Source organism: Carassius gibelio, chromosome B8, assembly GCF_023724105.1.
Source record: "Carassius gibelio isolate Cgi1373 ecotype wild population from Czech Republic chromosome B8, carGib1.2-hapl.c, whole genome shotgun sequence".
In the NCBI taxonomy this organism is placed as follows: Eukaryota; Metazoa; Chordata; class Actinopteri; order Cypriniformes; family Cyprinidae; genus Carassius; species Carassius gibelio.
Window position 1 is genome coordinate 23,575,527 of NC_068403.1, and position 12,833 is coordinate 23,588,359.

Consider the following 12,833-nt stretch of genomic DNA (forward strand, 5'->3'; position numbering starts at 1 on the left):
AATATTTCAACATATATATTAAAATGTAATTTATTCCTGTGCATTTTTAGCATCGTTTCTCCCGTCTTCAGTGTCACATGATCTTCAGAAATCATCACAATATGTTGATTTGCTGCTCAGTTATTATTGGTTCTCAATTATTATGCAAATAGCGTTTACTCTTAGCAAAGCTGAAAACAGTTTATGCTGTTTAATATTGTTGTAGAAACTATGATTTACATGCTTTGCCATCAAATATTATATATTAGACTTAGAAAACAGTTATTTAAAAATTGTTGTACATTTTTTATATAATATAGTTTTATATTACAATGTAATACATTTTTATAATATTATATTATATAACATAATATAATATAATATTATATAATAATACTGTTTTCACTGTATTTTAATCAAATAAATGCAGTGAGCATAAGAGACTTTAATTTTTTATTTTTTTTATTTTAATCGTAATTGTTCCAAGCTTTTGGCCAGAAGTGTTAAAGGGATAGTTCACCCAAAAATGACAATTTCGTCATCATTCACTCACCCTCATGTGTCATTCCAGAAGATATTTTTGAAGATTGCTGTTATCAAACAGTTGGTGGTTGCTTTTGACTTCCATAGTAGGAAAAAAAAATACTATGGAAGTCTGTTTGATTACCAGCAATCTTCAGAATATCTTATTTGATGTTCAAAATAAGAAAGCAGCTCATAGAGGTTTGGAACAACATGAGGGTGAGTAAACCATGATAGAATATTCAGTTTTGGGTGAACTATCCCTTTAAGTCCCACTGCAAATGAATAAGATTGTTTTAACACTAGAGGGAGCTCCAGTTCTTTGTGAGGTAAACCTGGGCGAGGCCTTTCTTCCTTCATCTTAGCAGACATGGCATTTCCAACAAATGCTTTCAAATGCATTCCAGTCATGTCCTAGCCTTGTATTTATACAGCACAAGACATTAGCTGAATACAAATGAAAGACCAGCACATTTCAGTTTCACTTTTACAGGTTTAACCTAGGTTTAAATCAATAATTTGTATGAAATGGTAAATGTGCTTTATGCTGGTGGACCAACAAATATAGCTGGTAATGATTAACAAAGATAATCTTGCTATAAGTATAAAAAACAAATAGCCACCATATTGTGTGTACAGCAGATGTCACGTTGGCAGCGTATTACAAATAACTTCCTTCCTTAGATTAGGGAACGGCTAATGGCACACTATTGACCTTTGATATGTAATAATGTCTCGTTATTGATTGAAAAGATGCAAAACCTAATAAGGTTCTTTCAACAAATCTCCACAAGGCCTTCAGAACAGGAAGTGCTCGAGCACTAAAAGTCAAATGTGTCTTATACCATTACACTTTACAGTAAGACAAACCAGTTTCACAAGCATGCTGTTTATCTCCAGCGCTGTGGATCAGTGGATCTTCTGTATCTGCATACATCTGTGCTCTTCTGTCCACGTCTCCAGGGCCTCGTCAGCATCGACTGCAGGGAAGAGCAGAGGGGGTGGGACAGTCCACTTGCATTACCATCAGAGCTCATATCCTCCCGGTACTTCCCTAGAGACACTGCAAGAGCAAGACTCAATCAGATGTGGGCAGCTTTAAATGAATCTCAACCCCCACAGCTGTGTGTCTGCATAACTCAATAGCACATAATGCATTGCACACTGACCACGGCACAAGCAAAGAGAGCTGCCGTTTCAGCATGAAAAAGGCTCTTTCTTTTGAGCACCTCAAAAGAGAGTTAAATATGAAAGGTGAGACCATGGATGATTGACTTACATGTCAATGATTTACTACAATAGTGGTGCTCTGCTCATACATATGCAAATCAGCCTCCTGCCATTTTGAGCCTCGCTACAGCTGTTGAGCAAAGCTAATCTCCATCTGCTCTGCTCTGTACTGATGACTGTTTGAGGATCATTCTGTGGAATCCAAAGCCTAAATAGCTAACATTAGCACTGTTTCCATGCCTAGTACACTGACTATACACAGCATTTGAAGGCACCATGGCATGCTCCATTAAAAAGTTAATTTAAAATTATGATGCCTTCGGAAATTTAAGGCATTGATAAAACAATGTCAGTATAATAATATAATTATAAAAATAAAATTAAATGATTTTTGTCAGCAAGTAATAATAATGATAAAGGCATAATGATGACATTAAAGACATGTACAATGCTACAAAAAAAAATATGTTTCAAATAAATTTTGCTCTTTCAACTTTCACAATCCTAAAAAATATACTAGATTCCAAAAAAAAAATGTTTATATATATATCTGTGTGTGTGTAACTAATTTTATATTTCAACATTTCAAAATATTACTGTTTTTACTGTATTTTTATCAAATAAATGCTGCCTTTGTGAGCATAACTTTCCAAAACATTAAAAAAGCTTATCTTACTGACCCCAGACACGTACATACATAGACATTTACATGTATATATTAATCTAGTAAGTTTGATTTAACTAAATAACCTGATGTAAAATAATTAAAAATAAAAATTTTAATATAAAAGGGCAAAATATAATATATTAAAATTAATTTTAACTAAATTTAAAACTAAAACAGAAAATATACAAAATCAAAATATATGAAAACTAGTACTGCTACTAAAATAACAGGAGAATGATCAGTGAAACTGAAACACTGGAAATCACTTGATATTTGTGTGATGTAGTTTATGCTATTGTAAGACTACAATGTTAGCTTGGCATGCTAACATAAAACCCAAGGTTTTGAAACCTAGCTATCATCTCTCATTCAATCAAACTTGTCGTTATCTTTCATACACGCATACAGTGCAGAAACCTTTCTGTGGAGCTGTGGAGCTGCTCAGTGTACGAGCTCACCCTCAGTCTGACCTCAAATAATAGGGCAAGAGAGAGAGATGATTATAAGCTTGTTTCTCAGGGGCTCTTAAAACTGATTTACAGAGTTTGAGACCCCCAGCCAGCACTGTATAGAAAGAGCCTAATGTAGTGGTCAAATGCAGTTGTAGGTTGTGTGTACGAAGCTCCTCTCAGGCCTAAGCAGTGTCTAGTGTCAGGAACAGCTGACTGTGGGAAGTGCTCTGAAGCGATGAGGCCATGACTCAGGCTCTGTGTGCTGCCAGACACCAGCGCTTTCAACCAACAGTTCCTGAGTAATAAACAACAGTCAGAGCATCTGACACAGCTGTTTATACTACACTGCGCTTCTATGTTTTATGTACAGAGGTGAATTACTGATTATGATATATTGATCGTGTGCACAGAGGAATCTGATATCATGTGGGATCTGGGAGAACATCTCCATCTACAGTCGATGCTCAGTGAGAAACATGTTCGTATCCAACACTGAGATCTCATCCATGACTAATGAAGTGCTATAGCTGAGCATTACGTCTGTTTTACCCTATAAACACACACACACACACACACACACACACACACACACACACAGAGAGAGAGAGACAGAGTGAGAGAGAGTCTGTAACAAAACACTAATCTACTTATGATTTAGGACATTTTTGTAAGATTATTTTTGTAGAAAAGAAGTGTGCTTAACTGTATTGAATGTGTACGTGTAGTGTGCTTCAGATCTTACACGTATAAAACACTGTGCTTGCAGATAATATAATAATACTGAAATAAAAGGCCACTTAAGTGTATAGAGGCGCTTTCATGACTTAAGTAAACTTTGTAATGTAAAATCGAAAGTTTTACTTCCAAGTATATTTTAGTTATTTTATAATCTTTGGTTGTGCTTCATAAGTAAACTTATTTTGATGTGTTAAAGCACATTTAAGTATTATTGATTATAATTTGAACTGCATTGAGTGATTTGATATTTCATTTTAAGTTTGTTTTAAATGTACTTTGTACTAAACCTCATTACAAATGTGTAACTGTAAATATATTTCAATACATGACATACAAGTCTCAATAGAAATGAAATTATAGTGTGTTTTAGTACATTCAGCTGTACACTAATCCATATTTCAAAGACAATAGAAGTAATTAATTATGGTTTTAATTTAAACTAGAATATATATTTTTTTAAATTGTAAATTATATGCAATTAAGTGTCCAAAAACATTACATTCAGTGCATGCTCAAGTATATTATTATTTCTGTAACAAGTTTTCTTTTTTAAAAGTATGCTAGAGTATACTTATACTTTTCACAAAGGTCTGATTTGCAATGCTAATACTAAAAAGTAATGACTGTTACTCTCTACCTGATATGGTTTTGTGTACAGTTATTATAACCCTTTGATTATTTGATGATAAGATAATAACTATATTTGTCAAACTTCAGAGGAAATGTTAGTGCTGATTGTCCATAGTGAACTCACTGGCAAATGTTAGAGACAGACAAGACACTGCTAGGTTCCAAAAAGATTTCCCCAAAAGGTTGACTCCTTAAAGAAACATTTAGTGAGCAGTTATTGAAAGAGCCATGTTTTCTTAGTGTAAAGGACCGTTTTAAAACTTGAGAACGTGATTATTTTTAGCCTGTTTTATCATCCACCACATAAGAATTATAAGTGTGGTATCTTATTATGAATAATAGTAATAGTGATGCTTGCCTTAGCCAGCACTAGCATGGTTCCCTGGAAGGACATATGCTGAGTCAGGGATAAGAGACATTCAGTGTGTCACGTCGAGGGATCTCTGATAAGACAGATGGCCAACAGAAGGCCTGACATTTCAATAAAACCAAACCACTGTAACATGTCCTCACATGGCTCTGTACTGCTGATTGCCAGTCTCAGTTAAAAAGTACAAACAGAACTAGAATCGGTGCAACCACTTAAATGTTCCAGGTTCGGCTGCCTCGCTGCAAAATTCATTTTGCAACCAAAATGCTTTTGCGAAAGAGCAGAATAAAAGGAGAAGTGGTGTGAGAAGGAAAAGACACAAGTCCTTTTATTTACTTCCTCTTTTACAAAACAGCATTCATCCCCTTGCTTTAAGAAATATAATTAGTTGTGCTGCATGTGCACTGAAAATATTTTAAATGTTTTTTTTTTTAAACTGTACTTTCAGATCATATATTATTACTGAAATGAAAGGCCACTTGTAATGACACTCTCATGACTTTCATGTTTCATTTTAGAAAGCGCACTTTAATGACACATTAAAAGTTTCACTTAAATTTACAGTTGAAATCATTATGTTTTATTAATCTTTTAAAGCGCTTTAAAGATAAACACTTATCTTTATGTGCTGACTAACCTTCTAAAGCACAGTTAAGGGACTTGATTAACATTACATTTATATTTAATCATTTAGCAGACGCTTTTATCCAAAGCGACTTACAGATGAAGACAGTGGAAGCAAACAAAAACAACAGAAAGAGCAATGATATATAAGTGCTATAACAAGTCTCAGGTTAACACAGTACACGTAGCATGGGATTTTAACTAATATAAAAAATAAAAAGAAAACAGATAGAATAAAAAAATAAAAGAATAGAGCAAGCTAGTTAGAGGTCTTTACACATACACACACACATAAATATACAATTGCATAATAAATGAAAAGAAAATAGAATACAAAAAGATTAGAAAGGTAGTTAGATTTTTTTAAAGAATAGAATTAGAATATTGAGTGATAAAGTTAGAGGGTCAAATAAAGATGGAAGAGATGTGTTTTAAGCCGATTCTTGGAGATGGCTAAGGACTCAGCTGCTCAGATTGAGTTGGGGAGGTCATTCCACCAGGAGGAACATTTAATTTAAAAGTCCGTAAAAGGGACTTTGTGCTTCTTTGGGATGGCACAATAAAGCGACGTTCACTTGCAGAACGCAAGCTTCTAGAGGGCACATAAGTCTGAAGTCATGAATTTAGGTAAAAGGGTGCAGGGCCAGTGGTAGTTTTGTAGGCAAACATCAATGCCTTGAATTTTATGCGAGCAGCTATTGGAAGCCAGTGCAAATTGATAAACAGAGGTGTGACGTGTATTCTTTTTGGCTCATTAAAAATTAATCTTGCTGCCGCGTTCTGAATTAATTGTAAAGGTTTGATAGAATTGGCTGAAAGACCTGCCAAGAGGGCATTGCAATAGTCCAGCCTGGACAGAACAAGAGAACAACATTAACATTAAGAACATTAACTGTAGTTTGTTATTTGATATTATACATTACTTGTGAACTGAAAGTAACATTTTGACACTTAATTGTAAGTTATTTGCAATTAAAATAAAATATATTAGTTAAGATTTATATTATATATGCAATTAGTTGAACATAACTGTGCTTTTTTTCAACCTTTTTTATGCTTTTCATACTTTTCTGGACCTTGACACTGTTATTTACTTGGTAGACCATGGGACAGTCACAGGCCTCCTGGATTTAATCCAAAATATGTTAAATTATGCTCCGAAGACAAACCAAGCTTTTACGGGTTTGTAACGACAAATTTTAATATGGGGTGGAGTATCCCTTTAAGTACTTATTTATATGCAATTTTATAATTCTATTGTACTGCATTTGGTAAATGAAAATATATTTCAAGATTTCCGTTGAAACTTTTATGTCACGTGTTTGTAAATACTCATTCGTAATGATGAAGTTGCAATTAGGTACACTTCAAATATATAAACCTAAAAGTATTTATTTTTATATAATAAGCACTTATTTTAAAAGTATCATAAAGTCTACTAATTTTTTCAGAAGGGTCCCTAAGATTTCATTAATGAATGTTTGATTTTTCCATTTTGAAAGGATCTCAGGATGTGTTGGTCTAGACAGGGGTGAAGAGAGACAGATAGACAGAGTGCAGTTAATGTCTCAGTATAATATTTAATGCTATTTTCTGCAACACTAGATGGCCACTCCACTTGAAACCCATTTGACTTCTGAAATTTCAAATATTTCCAAGTGATCTAAGAGACTGTATAAAATGTAGTGCAGCATATGCTGAATCTGACTGTTGGTTGACATTATCGAATAGCCTGTGTGGGGCAAAACAAAAGTCATTTCAGAGGAATAACCAGTTTTAAAGTTTGAGTAAAGTTGTGATGAATTGGACAGATCTCCATATTGTTATGCACATCCGAGTAAAAAGGATTATTGAAAGGCGGGGACTTTTTACTATGCATCACCAGTTAAATGGATTTTGAGATGTCCGCTCCTGCGTTAGAAAATGAACATAAGCTTGAAGATGATTGTGTTTTAAGTAAAATAAATGATTGGAGAAATCCAGCATACGTCACCAAAAGATCAGTTATGAAATTGTTATTAAACAATATGAGGTGACAAACTGTTTTATAAAATTACTCTCTTTCATGATGATTTTTTGGACAATAAAATCTACGAGCATACATGGCATGTTAACTTCAAAGGGTATTCAGTATGAGAGAAGCTGACACAACAGAGCAGTAAAAACAGATGCTCATCTGATATATTAGATCTAACAAATATGTCAGACATGATAAAAACGAAAATATCTATTTACAAACATGTATGCAGCCTTTGACTTCTCCTGCACCCTAAGCAGTCAGAATGACGTCTTTGTTCGACTCTCACCCAGTTCTCCACCCTCTTTAACTCACACGTTCCCTGGGAAATAGGTCCATCAGATACTTTCAAAATCAAAGAAGAGTAAGGCCCTTTGAGGCTCATTCTTCATGGTTCTCTCATCAGGGTGCAATTTCTTATATATCTTTGTGTTGGAGATAAGAATATTAAAGGTTAAATGGATTTGGAATGAAAACAGGGGGAATGCATTATTGCCAATATTGATTTTTTTCCCCTATATAATCCAAACTGGAAAGTTGAACTCATTAATACTGAAAGAGCTTCACAAATCACTGCCATGACTCAGCTAAGTGCTCTTGTTCTGTAAGTTACTCACTCTAATTCACCTATTTTTATAGTCACGATTAAGTGTACTGAGCAAACTGAGCTTTGTGAAACAACAGGAGAACAGTACGTAAGTAGCCTCTTTTCGGATTATACAAATCAGAAAGACATCAGTGTGCCATCTGCTTCTGTAACAGTATCTGCAATCTTATCTGGGCAGGCCTGTAAAATCCCCTGAGGACTTTGCCCATGATACAGCAGGAGGCCTGGGGCAAACTCTCATTCTCTCAGTCTAAGTCACAGCAACTGTGCCAATGTGGATTATATTACCGTGCATTCTCTCTCCTTCAGTCAGATTGCTTTTTAATAATACTGCACCCAAACCAGAACTGTGTCTGTCTGTGAAACATGAACATCTCTTCTTCACATTCACACATACACACACTAAACTTTTGATCATTTATTTTTGAGAATAACTGAAAAAGGGCTTCTTTTTGCCAAAATATTAATAAACATCATAAGCCCATTGTATACTGCTTTATATATGGCTCTGACAAGGGTGTTTGGGTTCACCCATAAATGTAGAGATTCTGTCAAAATTCTGTCATTAATTACTCACCCTCATGTTGTTCAAAAACTAGGACCTTCCTTCATCTTCGGATCAAAGATATTTTTGATGAAATCCCAGAGCTCTCTGGCCCTTCATAGACAGCAACACAATTTAAAGTTGTTATTTTTGTAAAAGTATTCTCCTAGCTTTGTAAAGTTAAGGTTGTACCACTGATGACACACGGACTATTTTACCAATGGCTTTACTTTATGTTTCATGTCCTGAGAACAATCCCTTTAATTGTTTTGAATTATACACTTGTAGTGTACTTCAAATCTAATGCGATATTAATGAAATAATATAATAATAATACAATGGCATATTATATTAATGAATATAAAATATAATGAAATAAAAACCGCTTAAGTATTCTTGAGAATTCATGTTAAACAAGTTCACTTATTTTGAAATGCTGACTAATACAAAACACATTTTTAAAGACATATATAAGTATATAGTCAGTACACTCAGCAGTTTAATTCTTTAACCTCATTTTAAAGACAATAGAAATAATTATGAAATTACATATAAAGATGTACGTCCAGCTTAATTTGCACAACAAAGCACTAATTACATGTATTTAAATTTAAACTATAATACCCGTTTACCATTTAATTGCAATTAGCATGCAATTCTGTGTCTGAAAATATAACATTTAGTTCACAATTAGGTATAATTTTAAAGTATATTATTTACTTAAAAAGTACCCTACTCTTTTAAAACGTATTCTAAACTGCACATGGGATTTTCTGCTCACTCTTTTTTTTATGTGAGTTGTGTGTTTGTTTGTTAAATATTCTATTCTACAGTATCTTACACAGTTTTATTTTAATGTTATAATATTTAGCCATTACGTGCCTAGTAAATATAATGTTACATTTTACTTCCTGTTATTATTGCGAGCTGTTTAGATTGAGCCTTGGCACGCAGAACATTTCAGAGCCGTAAACAACCAAGCGTTTGTGTGCGATTTACAGCTTCATTATAGGATTTTGCTTCATGTCATCTATTTATATATATATATATATATATATATATATATATATATATATATATATATATATATATATATATATATATATATATATATATATATAAACAAAGTACTGTAGTAGAAAATCATACGTTGACATCAAAATTGACTGACAGTCGAGGAGGGCTAATCAGCGTCCCCTGTCTCTACTGTGATTGGTCAGACGGACACATATGGGCGGGCTCTAGAAGGACAGCTAATGACGTGCTGATACTATAGGCTGAAACATACTAACCTTGTGTCCAGGGCGGGGCGGGAGTCTATTTATATGGGGGAAGTTTTCATTCTCAGCCAGTTGAAGAAAGAAAAAGGCGTAACGTCACCTCCTTCTCAGATCTTCTAATTCAGAGTAAAAATGAGGGAAATCGTGCATCTTCAAGCCGGACAATGCGGTAACCAGATCGGAGCCAAGGTCTGTTTTTATCTTTTAAATGTGCAGTTGTTGGTTTATATATTAGACTGTGTAGAAAACAAAATCTTGCGTTTTCTTTTAGATATTTGTGAAAGAACGCATAATTAACTTATTCGTCATATTTTATCTTTTGTATCGTTATTGCACGCTGTTGTCCATTATGAACCGCCTAAAGCGGATGTTCTGATGTTTGAATGAAATCTAGGTCAACCATGTGCTTCCTCATTGGAGTTTTCTTTTGTTACACTGTGAAACGCTTGGGAAAATTAAAAAGACTACGAAATTGAATAATAGTTTTAGAAATGTGTACGTTTGCGCCAACTGTTGGTTCTGACCGGCGTCTGTCTGGAGCTTCCCTTTGTGAGATTCACTGCAGTGCGACAAAAGGAAGTAACGTTAAAAGCCTAGCTCAAGTTAAATACAACCATAGCAATTGCATTAAATATTACCCGACTAAGATAAAATCACTTAAATCTACTAGTTAAGATAATTTTAAATATATATATTTAAAAAAAAATCAATAAAACCGTTAGCTTGAAAAGACGACGGAAACGGATCTCAGCCAACCGGCGTGCGTGGCGCGCGCGCAAGATTTGGGCGGGAGGAGTTTGATACGAAATCTGCGTGGGCGTTTGTGAACAGTTGGCGCCTTTTGTGAGACCCACGCGGTGAATATTTGAAAAGTGCCGTTTTAGTGAAATATTTCAGTGCACAATGTAGACGCATAAAATGTTTTTAAATCGAATGGCATGAATAACACTATGAATTTTTGCTTTTTACATTCAATCCTTTGAATTCCAGTTCTCTAATATTATCTGTTATATTCTTTAGTTCTGGGAGGTTATCAGTGATGAACATGGTATTGATCCCACCGGCACATATCATGGCGACAGCGACCTCCAGCTCGATAGGATCAATGTCTATTACAACGAGGCATCAGGTACGTCCACATCAATACTGCGCACTGAGAGTGCACATGTCATTAGGGAAAACCATTTTGTCTTTCTAACCCCGTTTTGCAATCTTTTAGGAGGCAAATATGTGCCCCGTGCAGTGTTGGTGGATCTGGAGCCTGGTACTATGGACTCCGTGAGATCTGGACCCTTCGGTCAGGTCTTCAGGCCAGACAACTTTGTTTTTGGTGAGTTTTTTTTATTAAAGAAATACCATTTGTGACCCTGGAGCACAAAACCAGTCATGAGTAGCACAGTTATATTTGTAGCAATGGCCAATAATACATTATACAGGTCAAAATAAGTAAAGATGAAGTTCCATGAATATATTTTGTACGTTTCTTACTGTAAATATATCAAAACTTAAATTTTCATTTGTAATATGCATTGCTAACAAGTTCATTTAGACAACTTTAAAGGTGGGTTTCTCAATGTTTCAGAGATTCCAGGTTTTCAAATTGTCAGCCAAATATTGTCCTATCCTGACAAAACCATACATTGATGGTTTAAAATCTAAATAAATAAAAAAAGACTCTTATGGCTGGTTTCAGGATCACATTTATGCTAAAATTGTGGATGTGAAAATTAAATGCGTTGCCTATTGCAACAGGTCAGAGTGGTGCTGGAAACAACTGGGCTAAAGGCCACTACACCGAGGGGGCGGAGCTGGTGGACTCTGTCCTGGATGTGGTTCGTAAAGAGGCCGAGAGCTGCGATTGCCTGCAGGGCTTCCAGCTCACGCACTCTCTCGGTGGAGGCACCGGCTCCGGTATGGGCACCCTCCTCATCAGCAAGATCCGTGAAGAGTATCCCGACCGCATCATGAACACCTTCAGTGTGGTGCCCTCACCCAAAGTGTCCGATACTGTAGTAGAACCATACAATGCCACGTTGTCTGTCCACCAGTTGGTGGAGAACACAGACGAGACCTACTGCATCGACAATGAAGCTCTGTACGACATTTGCTTCCGCACCCTCAAACTCACCACCCCATCATACGGTGACCTCAACCATCTCGTCTCCGCCACCATGAGCGGAGTCACCACCTGCCTCAGGTTCCCTGGCCAGCTCAACGCAGATCTGCGCAAACTGGCCGTAAACATGGTGCCCTTCCCTCGTCTCCACTTCTTCATGCCTGGCTTCGCCCCTCTCACCAGCAGGGGGAGCCAGCAGTACCGTGCACTGTCCGTTCCTGAACTCACGCAGCAGATGTTTGATGCCAAGAACATGATGGCCGCCTGCGACCCCCGCCACGGCCGCTACCTCACTGTTGCTGCCATCTTCCGCGGCCGCATGTCCATGAAGGAGGTGGACGAGCAGATGCTCAACGTTCAGAACAAGAACAGCAGCTACTTCGTCGAATGGATCCCCAACAACGTCAAGACTGCTGTCTGTGACATCCCGCCCCGTGGGCTCAAGATGGCCGCCACCTTCATCGGCAACAGCACAGCCATCCAGGAGCTGTTCAAGAGGATCTCAGAGCAGTTCACAGCTATGTTCAGGCGCAAGGCTTTCCTGCATTGGTACACCGGAGAAGGTATGGATGAGATGGAGTTCACTGAGGCCGAGAGCAACATGAATGACCTGGTGTCCGAGTACCAGCAGTACCAGGATGCCACCGCAGAGGAGGAGGGCGAGTTTGAGGAGGAGGGAGAGGAAGAGCTGGCTTAAGTCTCTTCATATACGTGTTGTCTTCCAGGCTGTAACATTTTGCTCATGTATAAGGAAACTAAAAAAAAAACGTTCCAAAGCTCAATTTTCTTTGTCTGTTCTTGTCTCTTGTTTGTACAGATGTCATTAAAGGCTTTTTCTTCTGTTAAAATGTTTCTGTCTTCATTTCTTTAATTTGCAGATATGAATGAACCAATTATTTGAACCCATCCTCATTCTTCACTGGTCACATACACTGGCATGTCCTTGTCAAACCTGTTGGGATTGCCTCTAGACATCACATGAATGAACTGATCTCATGCAGAACGCTTAATTACCTTACCAGTCTGAAGTTTTAACCGTCACTAATTATGTAACATC

General features: G+C 36.3%; 1 protein-coding gene across 1 annotated transcript; it reads left to right on the forward strand.

The window, feature by feature from the left end:
- The first annotated feature begins 9,689 nt into the window (after positions 1 to 9,689).
- Positions 9,690 to 12,624, forward strand: LOC127963554 (tubulin beta-1 chain). The gene is made up of 4 exons (XM_052563525.1): positions 9,690 to 9,849; positions 10,681 to 10,789; positions 10,880 to 10,990; positions 11,413 to 12,624. Exons 1-4 carry the CDS (start codon positions 9,793 to 9,795, stop codon positions 12,471 to 12,473), a joined length of 1,338 nt encoding a protein of 445 aa, XP_052419485.1. The 5' UTR covers positions 9,690 to 9,792; the 3' UTR covers positions 12,474 to 12,624.
- Positions 12,625 to 12,833: the final 209 nt, after the last annotated feature.

Bases quoted from the DNA above. Each gene is read 5' to 3' on its own strand.
- LOC127963554 (XM_052563525.1), top strand. From the start codon at position 9,793: ATGAGGGAAATCGTGCATCTTCAAGCCGGACAATGCGGTAACCAGATC. The intron at 9,850-10,680 runs GTCTGTTTTTAT...TATATTCTTTAG, and splicing joins GTAACCAGATCGGAGCCAAG to TTCTGGGAGGTTATCAGTGA. The intron at 10,991-11,412 runs GTGAGTTTTTTT...CTATTGCAACAG, and splicing joins GCCAGACAACTTTGTTTTTG to GTCAGAGTGGTGCTGGAAAC.